General features: G+C 39.1%; 1 protein-coding gene across 1 annotated transcript; it reads left to right on the top strand.

The window, feature by feature from the left end:
* Positions 1-1,116: 1,116 nt before the first annotated feature.
* On the top strand, positions 1,117-6,562 carry LOC131239272 (uncharacterized). The gene is made up of 4 exons (XM_058236888.1): positions 1,117-1,188; positions 4,042-4,865; positions 5,736-5,894; positions 6,077-6,562. Exons 2-4 carry the CDS (start codon positions 4,047-4,049, stop codon positions 6,305-6,307), a joined length of 1,209 nt encoding a protein of 402 aa, XP_058092871.1. The 5' UTR covers positions 1,117-1,188; positions 4,042-4,046; the 3' UTR covers positions 6,308-6,562.
* The last annotated feature ends 8,230 nt before the right edge of the window (positions 6,563-14,792 follow it).

Here is a 14,792-nt window from a genome sequence, read left to right as displayed (position 1 = left end):
ACAACAGTGTGGCTCACCTGATGATTAGAACAGGCTGATTTTTGTTCCAAGTAATCTTTGTGGTTAGGCCTATTATTTTCATGGTTCTGATTCCCCATCCAAGAGGCATGTTAGCGAGAAAAATCGTGCAGTACCACAAATTGTATGTGGTCACTTCTGGGAGAATAGATGGTAGGGATTGTCTGGCAGATAAGACTTCTAGAAAACTCTGATGCTTTGGACAATTTAGGATGGTTTACACTCATGAAGTCATAAACTGTATACGTGGCATGTGTTTATTTCAATTAAACCGTTCAATTTATTGGTGGCCCACTTAAGATGCGACTCAAATTCAACAAACAAATGTACATTAATCAGAGGGTACGATCTACATTCATTCCAATCTTATTGGTTCTGAGTGTATACGGATGAAATGTAGTCCCTAGACTACCAAATAATTACACTTAAAATTTCACTCGTTGAAACTGAAGATTCGAAGAGTGCGGTGCAAGTAATCCGCTATTTTATGATTAGATTGACCACACTACATGACGTAACGGTGATGATCCAACCGTTGAAACCATCCTAGGGCCCATCGTGATGTTTATTTGTCATCCAACCTGTTCATGAGGTAACATAGACCTGGATGAAGGGAAAACACAAATATCAGCTTGATCGCAACTTCTGTGGGTCCTAAGAAGTTTTTAAAGGTTAGCATTCAATCCCCACTGTGTGGTCCATTTGAACATTGAATCTTCCTCACTTTTGGAGTCATATTCAAAATTGAATTGAAAAAATGGATGGACGGTGTGGATGAAACCTATAATAATCCAATTTCTCAAAACTTACACTGAGAAGATAATGATAACTCTTTGGGTTTTTTGACATTTGAATTATAACCATTCATGGTTTACTTCTAATTGTCCATTAAATGTATGGTTAGGATTGCTTGATCATTTTTATTTTTAGAGTATATTTTCCATCCACAATGTGGCCCCAATTTGGATGGTCTGGATAGCTGAACACGAATGGCACATGTGTGGAGGATGAGTCACCACCATTTTAGAAAATGCGTTATGGACTATCACTGCAATCGTGCAACGAGCACTACGCTCACTATAAAAAGAACTCGCAGCCGCAGGATCAGATAAAATACAACCAGAAGCAGAGAGATAGTCTACTGTTTGACAAAGAACCCCATCAAAGGAGGTACGACGACCGTTCATTTCCTCATTTTAGTTTTTTTTATTGATTTCTTTAGTTTTTCTTTTTTCATTTTCATTTTCTTTTGACATTTTTCTTAATTTATTTATATAGTTGTGGGTCTTTTTTTTCTTTTTTTTTTTGGAAAGATAACGGATATATATTAAGAAGAAAGAAGAAAACAACAAAGCAGCAAAAAGAAAAAAACAGGAGAAACGATCCGCTGAGATAGCATAAACATTAAACTCCTAAATAAAGAAAATCTAAATCATTTAAAACATCAACACAAGCGACCCATTCGATCACCAAACGTTTAGCTTTGGAAGCTACCACCTCGGCTGGATTTGAGCAATTCCTAAAACACATGTCGTTTCGTTCTTTTCTAAATGGACCACCAAATAGCAAGGATGACCATTCTCCAAATCTGTGTCTTCTTCTTCCCTATCTTGATTCCATGCCAAGCTTTGAGGAGAAGATCTGCCGAGCCCGGAAAACACCAATTCACTTGGAAGCAGGAGAGAAACTCAGCCCAAATATTGGAGATGAAGGAACAGTGAAGAAGTAAGTGGTCGGCCGATTATGTGGTCCTCATACAGCAAAGACAGATGTTGGGGAGAACCGTCCCTCTTTTTCTCAAATTGTCAACAGTGAGGATCTTCTTTTTAGCAGCCAGCCAACCGAGAGCCACGATCTTTGGGGGGCTGAATAAGACCTAACATCTGTAGAAGATTGCTCAGCAATAGGATATTGAAATGAGAGAATCTGGTTGCGGGTCTTTTTTATTACATATTAAATGGATTTGGAATTTTCTGTATTTCTAATGTAGAATCAACGGATTTTAAGAGACCCATCTTTTTTTTTTTTTTTTTTTGACATACGTTTTCTAAGTTTTGAGTTGGTGATTTTTAACGGTTGATACAGATGCACTCAGAAATTGGACAACTGACACACTTCAAACTTAAATTGAACCGTTCATATTTCGGGGCCCACTGTAGATAGACCATAATTCAAAACTCGGTTTGGTTGAACAATCCCAACATCCGATTAATAGCATTTGTTTGCTGAATTTGAACCATTCCATACTTTTCATCTTGACCGTTCATTGAAATCCCACTTATAAGCCAGTTAGGAAATCAAATAGATTGAATTTTCGGTTTCTAGCCATGTAAACTGAGATGCACGATTTCTACGGTTTAGATTTTCGTTATCTGGGCGCCATGTTCTCTTTATGCATACCTCAATCCAAACCGTCCAAATTGGGACGTGGATTGCGTGACATAGCTGCATGGTGTCAGGACCGTGGGGCATTACTCACAGTGATGCATCTGTTTCATCCAAGCCATCCATCTATTTTTCAGCTCATTTAGGGCATAGCCAAAAATTGAAGCATATCTAGAGCTCGAGTGGACCACACCACTGGAAAACAGTGGATAGTGACGTCGACCGTTGAGTAACTCAGTAGGCTATAGTGAACAACGTCTGTGGGTCCCACCATGATGTATTTTTCTTATCCACACCGTTCATCTGTTTTAACAAGCTCATTTTAGGGTATTAAGCTAATATTGAAGATATCCAAAGCTCATATGGACCACACCGCAGGAAGCTACGTGAGCTGAATGCTTACTGTTGAAAACTTATTAGGTGACACAGAAGTTTTGGATCAAGCTGATATTTGTGTTTTCCTTCCATCCATGTCTATGTGACATTATGAACTAGTTGGATGACAAATAAAGATTACTGTCAGCCATATGAAAGTGTCAGCGGTGGATGACATTATCCTCACTGTTTTCTATGGTGTGACCCACTTGAACTTTAGATATGCTTCAATTTTGGATTCTCTCCCTAAAATAAGCTGATAAAATGGATGGATAATGTAGATAAGATGCATATATCATGGTTGGCTCTACAGAGATTTATTATCGTGTACTGAGTTACTGCAATCTGCTTCCAATCAGCTGATAAGGTCATACAAACTTGGATGAAGGGAAAAGACAAATATTAGCTTGATAAAAAACTTCAATGGTTCCAGTAAATTTTCAACCATAGGCGTTCAATCCTCATTGTTTCTTGTGGTGGGGCCACATGGGCTTTGGATATGCTTCAATTTTGGGTTTTTGCCTTAAATGAGGTGGAAAATGGATAGATGGCATAGATTAAACAGATGCATCATGTGGTGCCACCAACTCTTTTTTTTTTTTTTTTAAAGGCAAGAATATCATTTATCAAACAAGGAACAATCAAGAAAAAAAGAAAAAATACGAACAAAAGAAAAGAAAAGAAAGAAAAAAAGCCCAAACTGCCAATTCTCTCCAAAATGTTTCTTTGACTATATGTTTGCATTTTTCACTAGAATCTGTAGTCTAAAAGTCTTTTTAGGTAGAGATACTACTAATGGAATCTTGCAAATCCGGGTTGGGCAACTTGACGTGGTGGGTTGGTTGGCTTAAGTAGGTCCTCCTATACCAAAATCATGTATAATATATCGAAAAACTCATCCTGGTTTGCGAGATATGACTGATTTAAGGTTCTGACGGTCCGGATCATTCCGCCTCCGATCGGGCCTTCTCTCATCCTCCGATCTACCACCCTCCAACCACGTCGCACCACATATGAACAATTTTTATTACCATGAGCCCCACATGTACAGTGTCTTGGGCTGAGCATATCTCATCCAAACATTGTATATTTCCTCTCTTCAAAGTATGCATTTTCTCTCTCTACAATGTTTCTTTGACTATATGCTTGCATTTTTCTCTAGAATCTGTAGTCTTTTTAGGTAGAGATTGACAGTCTATTCTTTTCTTCTTCTTCTTTTTTCTTTATCTTTTTCTTTTTTTTTTTTTTTTTTTTGAATTGTAGCAAAAATGAAATACTCTTCTCAATGGTGGATACTATCATCAGCAATTCTACTTTTAACCATATCTGTTCATGCGTCACGAACTCTTCTGAGAAAGGAAAATGAGGTGAAAACCGCCGTCTTTCTATCCCCTGCATTCGTGCTAGGATCAGGATCCGTGTCGAACAAAGTCTACCTCAATGTCGACTTCCCAAGAGGCCACATTGCTCTCAAGGACTTCAATGGTGAAGTGATCGATGAGGCGGGGAATCCTATCCCACTTTATGAGACTTATCTCCACCATTGGGTCCTGGCTAGATACTACAGTAACTCTTCAGCTGTGGATACGAATATCACCTTTGCGAGGAATGCTGGAGTTTGCCAGGGAAATGTGCTTGGGCAGTACTATGGGCTTGGGTCAGAAACACGACGGACTTCCACACACGTGCCGGACCCTTACGGTGTAGAAGTCGGGAATCCTGCTGAAATTCCAAATGGGTATGTGGAGAGGTGGCTTCTGAATGTCCATGCGATTGATACGCGGGGCGTGGTTGATCGGATGGGGTGCGCTGAGTGCAGGTGCAATCTTTATAATGTGACGAAGGATGAAAGCGGTAGTCCTTTGAGAAAGGATTACATTGGTGGTCTTGATTGTTGCTATGATCAGACACAGTGTAGGTTGAGAGAAAGCTTTGAGAATGTGAAGAGAAAGCTCTACTTGAGATACACTGTGAAGTGGGTCGATTGGCATGATAGCATTGTGCCTGTTAAGATATACATATTCGATGTAACGGATTCTGGGAAGAGAACAAATTCAACCAGCGAAAATGCTCGACTCGGTTGCAAGGTATATATCTTAATTTCTTACTTACCACTACACTCTTAAGACAAACCATGTGTGTATGATCCACACCATTCATCAGACAGACCCACCTTGTGCGTGCTGTGTCCTCTGAACAGGCCCATCTTTTTGTTTTTGTTTTAAATATTATCAAAAGACCATTTTTTAAAGCGAATATATTTATTTTTACAAAGAGACCTGTAAGATTTTGGGCAGGCTCTCGCCACAAAAAACGGGACTTGCCTGTCATATACCCCACAATATACTCAATTACATACAACACCAACCGTCTCTCATGTTTCCCAGACCTATTCTATTATGGGTAAATTTCCTCTAATGGCAGGAAGAAGCTCGTACGGCGAAATAAACAGCCGCTTTGTCCGCGATTCACTGCCCCATCTCATCGGACCATCCACCACATAGTTAGCCTTTCTCTGCACAAACGAAATCTTTATATTGACCCGACACATGAATAAATCAACCCAGCTCCACCAATACCACATCCTCCACATGAACGGGGGCCTGCCGTTCAGGATATCAATCACAACCATAGAATTACTCTCCAATTCCACTTTCGTGAACTCACAGTCCACGCATAGCTCTAGCCCCTCGACCAGAGCTTTAACTTCTGCATGAGTATTGGATCGATCCCAAACCGTAACCTGAAGAAAATGCTAAAAGAAAGCTTCCATCTCGGTCCCTACACACTCCCCCTGAAAGTCCCGGAATAGGCCCATCTCGTTATCAGATGGGCCACACAAAGGTTAAATGGTCAATCTCTTTCATGACACTGATCATAACAGAAAATTCATATCGTTGGGTTTCTGAAATCTCTTTCTTGATGTAACATTAATAGTAATTGATTGCTTGATCCAGATCGAATACGACGTTGAGCCGTGTGGTGCAGCAGACATGGGCAAAGGCCATTGTGTAGATTCCAAAAAGATGAGCATTGTCATGCCTCGTGGGGGCGATGTTATCTATGGGGTGGCCCACCAGCATTGGGGTGGAGTTGGTTCTACTCTTCATGGACAGGTGCTGAAAAAAATAATAATATATTTTTCCTTGTTTATAATCCATTAAAATTTTTCCCCCCCTTATGATTTTCATGCCATATTTTTTAACTCATGTATTCCATGTAAGAAATGTTTGAAGAATCCTATCTCCAATGAATTATCTGACTTTTGTTTTCACATGGTTTGTATGAATTGAATCAGGATGGCAGAGTTATATGCTCTTCAATACCAATCTATGGAAATGGGAAAGAAGCAGGGAATGAGGATGGCTATATTGTTGGGATGTCCACTTGCTATCCGAAGCCAGGGTCTGTTAAAATCTCAGATGGAGAGGTTTTGACTCTCAAATCAAATTATAGCAGCAGCCAAATACATACTGGAGTCATGGGCCTCTTCTACATCTTAGTAGCTGATCTGCCACTGAAGAATTGATAAGTCCCCATGCTTGTGGATTAGACGTGTGGAGGAAGTCACATGAAAGGAATTCTCTCCTTATCTACTTCCACTTCTCCTACTTCCTCTCTGCTTCTACTCTCCCACTCTTCTACTTCTGTTAAAATTTTTGGATTTAAAAATAAGAAAAACAATTTTCCCTTGTCTTGTGGTTTTGGTGTTGGGTTTAGTTCCACCTTGAAAAGGAGATGGGAAACTAAGGCTTTTATATTAGACTTGGGCTTATTATTTGTATTGGGAATGTTATCTTCAAGAGTGTTTGTTGTTAAAAAAAGAATGTGTTAAATTAGAATAGTTCTGGAAAAATTTCGACTAGTCGAAGCAAATTTGACTCGAAGTCTAGTAACAATGTTTCTGAAATTTCTGAGGTCTTCGACCAGTCGAGGGATAGGCTCAACCATTCGAAGGGGTCCTTCGACCAATTAAAGCCCAGGGTCAACCAATCGAAGGTTACGTAGATGGTGCGCGGATTCTGTGCGAACTGTGTAAATTTGAGGAGAGAGGTGTGTAAGTGGAGTTTCATAAACTATAAATAGAAGTCCCTAGGGCCATTCTAATGTATGTTAAGGCTTTCTAAAGGTATTCTAAGAGTTTCTAGAAGAGGTTTTAGAGGTGCAAAGGGTGTAGCAAGGGTGAGATTCAAGGTTGTTCGAATTGGGTAAGTCCTTTTTCTCTTTATAATTTATGCTTTCATGGTGGAATTCTGTCGCTTTGTGCCGTGATTTTTTCCTGAAAGGGTTTTCCACGTTAAATCTGTGTTCTCTTGTAATTGCTTGGTATTCTTGGATTGCTATCCTAGATCCATATCTATGTGATTCCACAGCACAAATCCCAACAAGTGGTATCAGAGCAATCGTTGGGACACGGATATGAATCTGATGGATAAATAATAATGGTAAGCACTAGGTATGATATTAAGAAATACTTAGGAAAAAATAACTTTGAGTTATGGAAGATCAAGATGATCAGTTCCTTAATCAAGCAAGGCGAAGATGGTCCTCTTGAGGAGCGAAAGTCTACTATGATAGATGATAATTGGAATACTCTTGATAAGAAGGCTTATCCTCGATCCGTTTATGTCTCACAGATGAGGTTCTCTACAATGTCATGAGGGAGAAAATTGCGGCTAAGTTATGGGCAAAGTTAAAGGATGTATATGCGAAAAAATTCTCTAAAAATTGCCCACACTTGAAGCGTCAGTGGTATAACTTCAAGATGGCAGATGGTGGAGATCTGGAGGCTCACATCAGCAACTTTAATAAATTGGTTTGCAAATTGCTAGATATGAAGGAAATGATGAAAGATGAGGAACAAGCATGTATGTTACTGAATTCTCTTCCGACATCGTATGAGTCATTCAAGGACACAATGTAAACCACGAATAAAATCTTAAGTGTCGACACCGTTATCTCAGCCCTTCAAGGGAAGGCCATGAGAAAGCTTAACGACGACATGGGGACATCTTCTGATGCACTATTTACAAGTGACGTCATTGTTAGAGAGTCTGTCAGGAGTTAGTAATGAGTACAATTGATTTTAAAGGGATATTTGTTTAGGAGTGACCGCTTGTACATACCGGGTACCTCCCTCCATGATTTTCTTGTCTGGGAGTTACATTCAGGAGGGGTCGTGAGTCATTTCGATCGAGACAAGACCATTGCCCTAGTGGAGGATATGTTTCATTGGTTTAAGCCTTAAGTGAGATGTGTCTAAAATTATAGGAAAATGTCGTACTTGTCAACTGGCAAAGCGAAAGAAATAAAATACAGAATTATATACACCATTGCTAGTTCCATTCATCCATTGGTAGGACATCAGTGTGGACTTTGTGCTTAGACTCCCCAAGACTATTTGGAAACACAATTCCATATTTGTCGTCGTGGATCTTTTTTAAAAATGGCCCACTTCATTCCTTGTTCTAAGACCTCCGATGTATCTCATGTTGCCAAGCTGTTCTTTAGTGAGGTCGTTAAATTACATGGGTTACCAAAAACCATAGTGTCTGATCATGATGTGCAATTCATGAGTTACTTTGAAAGACACTATTGCACATGATGAATACTAGGCTCCAATTTTCTTCTACCTACCACCCTCAGACCGATGGTCAGACTGAGGTGGTCAATAGGAGCCTAGGGAGTTTGCTTAGGTGTTTAGTGGAGGAGCACACTAGGACATGGGACACCGTACTACTTCTAGCCAAGTTTGCGTTCAATAGTTCTATCAATAAATCCACAGGTCTAAGTCCTTTTGAAATCGTTACTGGTTATAAGTCTAGGAAGCCTATTGATCTTATCCCTATGTCACTATCTCATAGGTCATCAGAGTCTGTAGAGTTCTTTGTGCATAACATTCATTCATTGCATCAAGAAATCATGTGAAAGATCACTACTAGTAATAAACATTATAAATTTTCTTTAGACCAACATAAACGTTTCAAGGAATTCAATCTAGGGGATTCTATGGTTCGCAATAGGCCCAAGCAGTATCCTCAGGGAGCCGTTCATAAATTACATGTGCGTAGCGCTGGACCCTTCAAAGTTATAAAACGAAATGGTCTTAATGCGATGTAGTAGAACTTTCACCTTCCATGAGAATTAGTTTGACATTCAATGTGGAGGATCTAGTTACTTTTTAGGGGACCACTGATACTTTGTTTAGCCATTCGCCCACCCATCCTGATTTTTCAATCTGTCCCTTAATCCATGGCCTCTTCTCAATCTTTTTTTCCAGCCTCTACCTCTCATCCAATGCTCGTGCGAGCCAGAAAATAAAAAATAATAGTGACTGTAGAAACTTTTCAAGCTCATTGTGATGCTTGTTAGAAGTGGATACTATCCAAGTTAGGACTTTTTGGGCCCACAACGAGCTAGCCGATAAGGTAGATGCATCGGATCATCCCATTGTGGGCATTAAGTTATGGTACCAATGGTTTGATAGAAATGGAAGTGAATATATTGAAAACACAACCACAATCTAGGCAACATAACAACCACGACCCATGCAAACCACGACCTATAACATGGCAACTACGACCCATGCAAACCATGACCCATATGGCAACTATGATATATATAACATGACAACCATGACCCGTATGACAACCACGACCTATATAACATAACAACCGCAACCCATATAACCTACATTTCCTGCTCTTACAAGCTATCAATAGTCATATCATATTCGAAAAATGCTAGGCTAGCTTTGGTACGAATGGGCACATTACTTCTCTACCTTTGATGGACGGTAAGGATCTTATGTGCACGTCACCCCATAGTCGTACGGATGGTTACGTCACCAAGTTAGTACAAGTCACACCATAGTTGTGTAAATGAAATCTGTATAGTAGCATATGTCGCATCAGGTGGTTGTAATGCGGTAAGAGTCGTGGTTGTAATATGGTAAGGGTAGTAGTTGTCATAGGTCGTAATTGTTATAGGTCGTGGTTGTCATGAGGTAACGGTCATGGTTGTCATGAGGTAAAGGTCGTAGTTGTCATGCAATATGTATCATCGTCTTCATTTTATAGGCATTGGCCCTAAAATGAGAACCACAACCCATATAACATGACAACCACGACCCATATAACATGATAACTACGATCCATGACAATTACAACCCATTACAACCACTACCCATATAACATGACAACCACGTCTCATATAACATGATAACTACGATCCATGACAACCACGACCCATATAACATGACAACCACGACTCATATAACATGACAACCATGACCCTTACATCATGACATGACCCATGACAACTACAACCCCTAGGACATTACAACCACGACCCTTAATGCATTACAACCACCTAATGTGACCTATGCTACTATACAGATATCATTTGCAAGACTAAGGCATGACTTGCACTAACTTGGTGACTACATGGGATAAACATATATAAGATCATTACCGTCCATCAGATGAAACTCCATGGGTCGTAGTTGTCATGGGTCATGGTCGTCATGTTATATGGGTCGTCGTTGTCATGTTATATGGGTCGTGGTTTTCCATCGAGTAGCCATATGGGTCGTAGTTGCCATATGGGTCCCATATGAGTTGTGGTTTGTATGGGTCGTAGTTGCCATGTTATATGGGTCGTGATTGTCATGTTATATGGGTCGTAGTTGTCATGGATCGCAATTATCATATTATATGGGTCATGGTTATCATGTTATATGGGTCGTAGTTTCCCATGGAGTAGCCATATAGGTCATAGTTGCATGGGTCGTGGTTGTCATATTATATGGGTTATAGTTATCATGGAACATAGTATTCATGTTATATGAGTCGTGGTTGTCATGTTATATGGGTCGCGGTTGTTACATGTTCACTTCCTTTACTACCAAATGAAATGATAGTCATTGGTACAATAGCCTAAGGCCCAAAATGGGGTGATCCGTTCTGTTCACCTTGTCTGCCAGCTCGCCGTGGGCCCAAAAAGGATGGACGGCATGGATTATACACATACATTAATGTGGCCCCACCATTATTTTCTATTTTCTGGCCCACAAAGCGTTGGATTAGGTGAGATTTGGGCTTTACCCCTAAAATGACACAGCCTAAGGCCCACAATGGGGTGATCCGTTCCATCCACCTTGTCGGCCTGCCTGTCTTGGACCTAAAAAGTCCTGACTTGAGCAGTGTCCACTTCTAACAAACATCACAGTGAGCCTGGAAAGTTTCAACAGTGAGTTCCATTGTCTCCATTATTTTCTATTATGTAGCCCACACTAGCTCTGAATGAGGCTGATATTTAGGCCCTATCCCTAAAATGACATAACAAAAAGGATGGGCGACATGGATTATACACATACATCAATATGGGCCCTACTAGTTTAGTCATTGCCCACGTACAAAAAAGGGTTCCATACACATTACTTTCTAGACATTAAATACGACGTAACTTCTTATTCCCTAAAAAACCATACAACTACTAAAACAAGGACAATGGCATTTTGGTCCAAGTAATTTACAGAAGCTTGTCAAAAGGCCACTCTTGGAATATTTGAAAAGTTGAATCTTGTTAGGTAATTTGACCAAACTTCGAGGTCAGTATGGTCATATTCTCCTATTCTATTAAGGAGTAAATTTCCTCTAATGGTAAGAAGAAGCTCTGACGGCAAAATAAACAACAGCTTATTCGCTGCCCCATCTCACCGGACCATCCACCACATCATTAGCCTCTCTCTGCACAAATGAAATCTTTATATTAACCTGACTCATGAACGAATCAACCCGGCTACACCAATACCACATCCTCGACATGGACAGGGATCTGCCGTTGAGGATATCAACTAAAACCATAAAATCACTCTCCACTTCCACTTTTGTGAACCCACGGTCCACACATTGCTCTAGCCCCTTGACCAGAGCTTTAACTTCTGCACAAGTAGTGGATCCCAAACTGTAACCCAAGGAAAACACTAAAAGAAAGCCTCCGTCTGGGTCCCTATACACTCCCCCTCTCCCTGGAAGTCCTCCCCATCTCGTTATCAGATGGGCCACACAAATGTCAAATGGTCAATCTTTTTCATGACACTGATCATAACAGAAAATTCATATGGTTGGGTTTCTGAAATCTCTTTCTTGATGTAACATTAATAGTAATTGATTGCTTAATCCAGGTCGAATACGACATTGAGCCGTGTGGTGCAGCAGACATGGGCAAAGGCCATTGTGTAGATTCCAAAAAGATGAGCATCGTCATGCCTCGTGGGGGCGATGTTATCTAAGGCGTGGGTCACCAGCATTGGGGTGGAGTTGGTTCTACTCTTCATGGACAGGTACTGAAAAAAACAATATTTTTCCTTGTTTATGATCCATAAAAATATTTCCCCCCCCTTGTGATTTTCATGCCATATGTTTTTACTTGATGTATTCCATGTTAGAAATGTTTGAAGAATCCTATCTCCAATGAATTATCTGACTTTTGTTTTCACATGGTTTGTATGAATTGAATCAGGATGGTAGAGTTATATGCTCTTCAATACCAATCTATGGAAACGGGAAAGAAGCAGGGAATGAGGATGGCTATATTGTTGGGATGTCCACTTGCTATCTGAAGCCAGGGTTGTGCTAAAATCTCAGTTGGAGAGGTTTTGACTCTCTCAAATCGAATTATAGCAGCAGCCAAATGCATACTGGAGTCATGGGCGTCTTCTACATCTTAGTAGCAGATCTGCCACTGAAGAATTGATAAGTCCCCATGCGTATGGATGAGAGGTGTGGAGGAAGTCACGTGAAAGGAATTCTCTCCTTCTCTGCTTCCACATTTTCCCTTGTCTCTGCTTCTACTCTCCCACTCTTCTACTTTTGTTAAAAATTTTGATTCTAAAAATAAGAAAAGCTATTTTCCCTTGTCTTGTGGTTTTGGTGTTGAGTTTAGTTCCACTTTGAAAAGGAGATGGGAAACTAAGGCTTTTATATTGGACTTAGGCTTATTATTTGTATTGGGATTGTTATCTTCAAGAGTGTTGTCATGCCCATTCATGCATGAGTAGAGAGTTGTTATGCACCAATAAATAATTAATGAGCAGGTATGAGTCAATTTGTCATTAATGCGTTTCCGTATGCCCCCCGTGCTCCAACGGCCATTCCTTATGTCTTTATAAAAGCTTCTTGTTTCTCATTTTACATATATAGAAAAATCTATCTCCTCATTCTCTCTAGTTTCTTCTCTGAGTTTTCTTTCTGCATTCTTTTATTTGGGAAAATCAATAAGAGCAAGCTTAGATTCGTGTGACTAAGATTGTGTATGCGCCTAATCAAAGCTATTCATCAAGAATGAGAGTTTGTTATATCCTAAGGGCCAGAGTTGTTAAAACTCAGTGCATCAAGGATCTTCCTAGTGGAGGAAAATTTGTCTTTATGATAGCTACTACAATGTGCCTCAGCTCTCCAAATAATATTTCTATTATTTCTTGTCTACAATATTTCGATTTTCTGCTTTGTCTCTTTATTGGTACTACTAATTTGAAGATATATCTCTCTCAAAATCTCAACATCTATGGCAACTATTTTTGAGAATTATAGAATTGAGATTATTATTTTTTTAAAATAATTTCAAGAGATGTCAGCAGAAAATGAAATTCTATCTCACCATCCTCAAGTCGATCTGTGTCATCAAAGATCATACCCATCACTTGAGTCAAATAAACCAGCAATATTTTTTGAACAATCCAAATGGAAAAATGATAACTATCAGTACCAAAATTATATTCTGAATGTGATGACAAATGATAACTATGATATTTATTTCATTGTTTGTTTGCCAAAGAACCGTGTGACTACCTCGAAAAGAAATTCATAATAGTGGATACTGAAACAAAAAAAAAAAAGAAAAAAGTAGCCAATAAGGATATTGATTTTAAGATATTAGATGATAAGTATGTAATAAATCAAGTATATGATTTACAAAAACATTACTAACGAAGTTTCATATGAAAGTATGATGATCAATGAGGCTTTTTAAGCTGCTATAATAATTGAAAACTTTCACCACCCTAGAAGGAATATAAAAATTCTCTAAGGTGTAATAGAAAACATTTGACTTTAAATAACTCCATTCTTCACATTAGGACCGAAAGTCGGGCGGGTTGGTGCTCAACCCTAGCCCAACCCAAGGTTCCTATACCTTAACCCTAATCCAAGCCAACCCAACCTTAGGTTGGAAATTCTCAACCCAAGCGGGCTCGGTCGGATGGATACATGCTAATATTTTCATTATTACATTAGTCTATTATATTTCAATACACGTCTTATTTTTTGTACCTATGATTTTATTAATTATGTATGTAGTTATTTATCATAAAGAACTTCATTTTTTTCTAAACAAACAAGCTAAAATATAATACTACTACTCCTTTAAAAGTCGTGTTGTGTAGCACACAATCTATTTAGGAGAGAGAAACCCGACATATCTTGGTAGCTTGAGTCATTGCAAATGGCGTGAACCAATGAGACTCGACAACACTGGAATTTCATGTGCCTTCAACACAACAATCCACGCTCAATTATATATATATATATATATATATATATATATATATATATATATATAGAGAGAGAGAGAGAGAGAGAGAGAGAGAGAGAGAGAGAGAGAGAGAGAGAGAGAGAGAGAGAGAGATGCTCACACACAACCAGTTGGATCATTTAAATTGGTCCAACTAGCTTTGCATTAAATGTTAAATTTTCTATTTTCATCCACATATAATGCACCACATGTGAGGATATGTGACACTGAATTTTACATAAGTATGTTGTGAATATTTATGTGTCATATATCCAACCTATTTATTAAATTTTCATCACCACTAAAGCCACACATGTAACTTGAATCTAGACTGTTGGAGTATATTTTTAACAGTTCACTTTTCTTGTAGATGATATTGTACTATATATGTGTGTGTGTATTCTCATATGTTTATGATGGACCCTATCCAATTAACGGAC

This window comes from Magnolia sinica, chromosome 3, assembly GCF_029962835.1.
Source record: "Magnolia sinica isolate HGM2019 chromosome 3, MsV1, whole genome shotgun sequence".
NCBI lineage: Eukaryota > Viridiplantae > Streptophyta > Magnoliopsida > Magnoliales > Magnoliaceae > Magnolia > Magnolia sinica.
The sequence above is the reverse complement of the archived record's forward strand: the minus strand, read 5'-3'. Positions and strand labels throughout refer to the sequence as shown.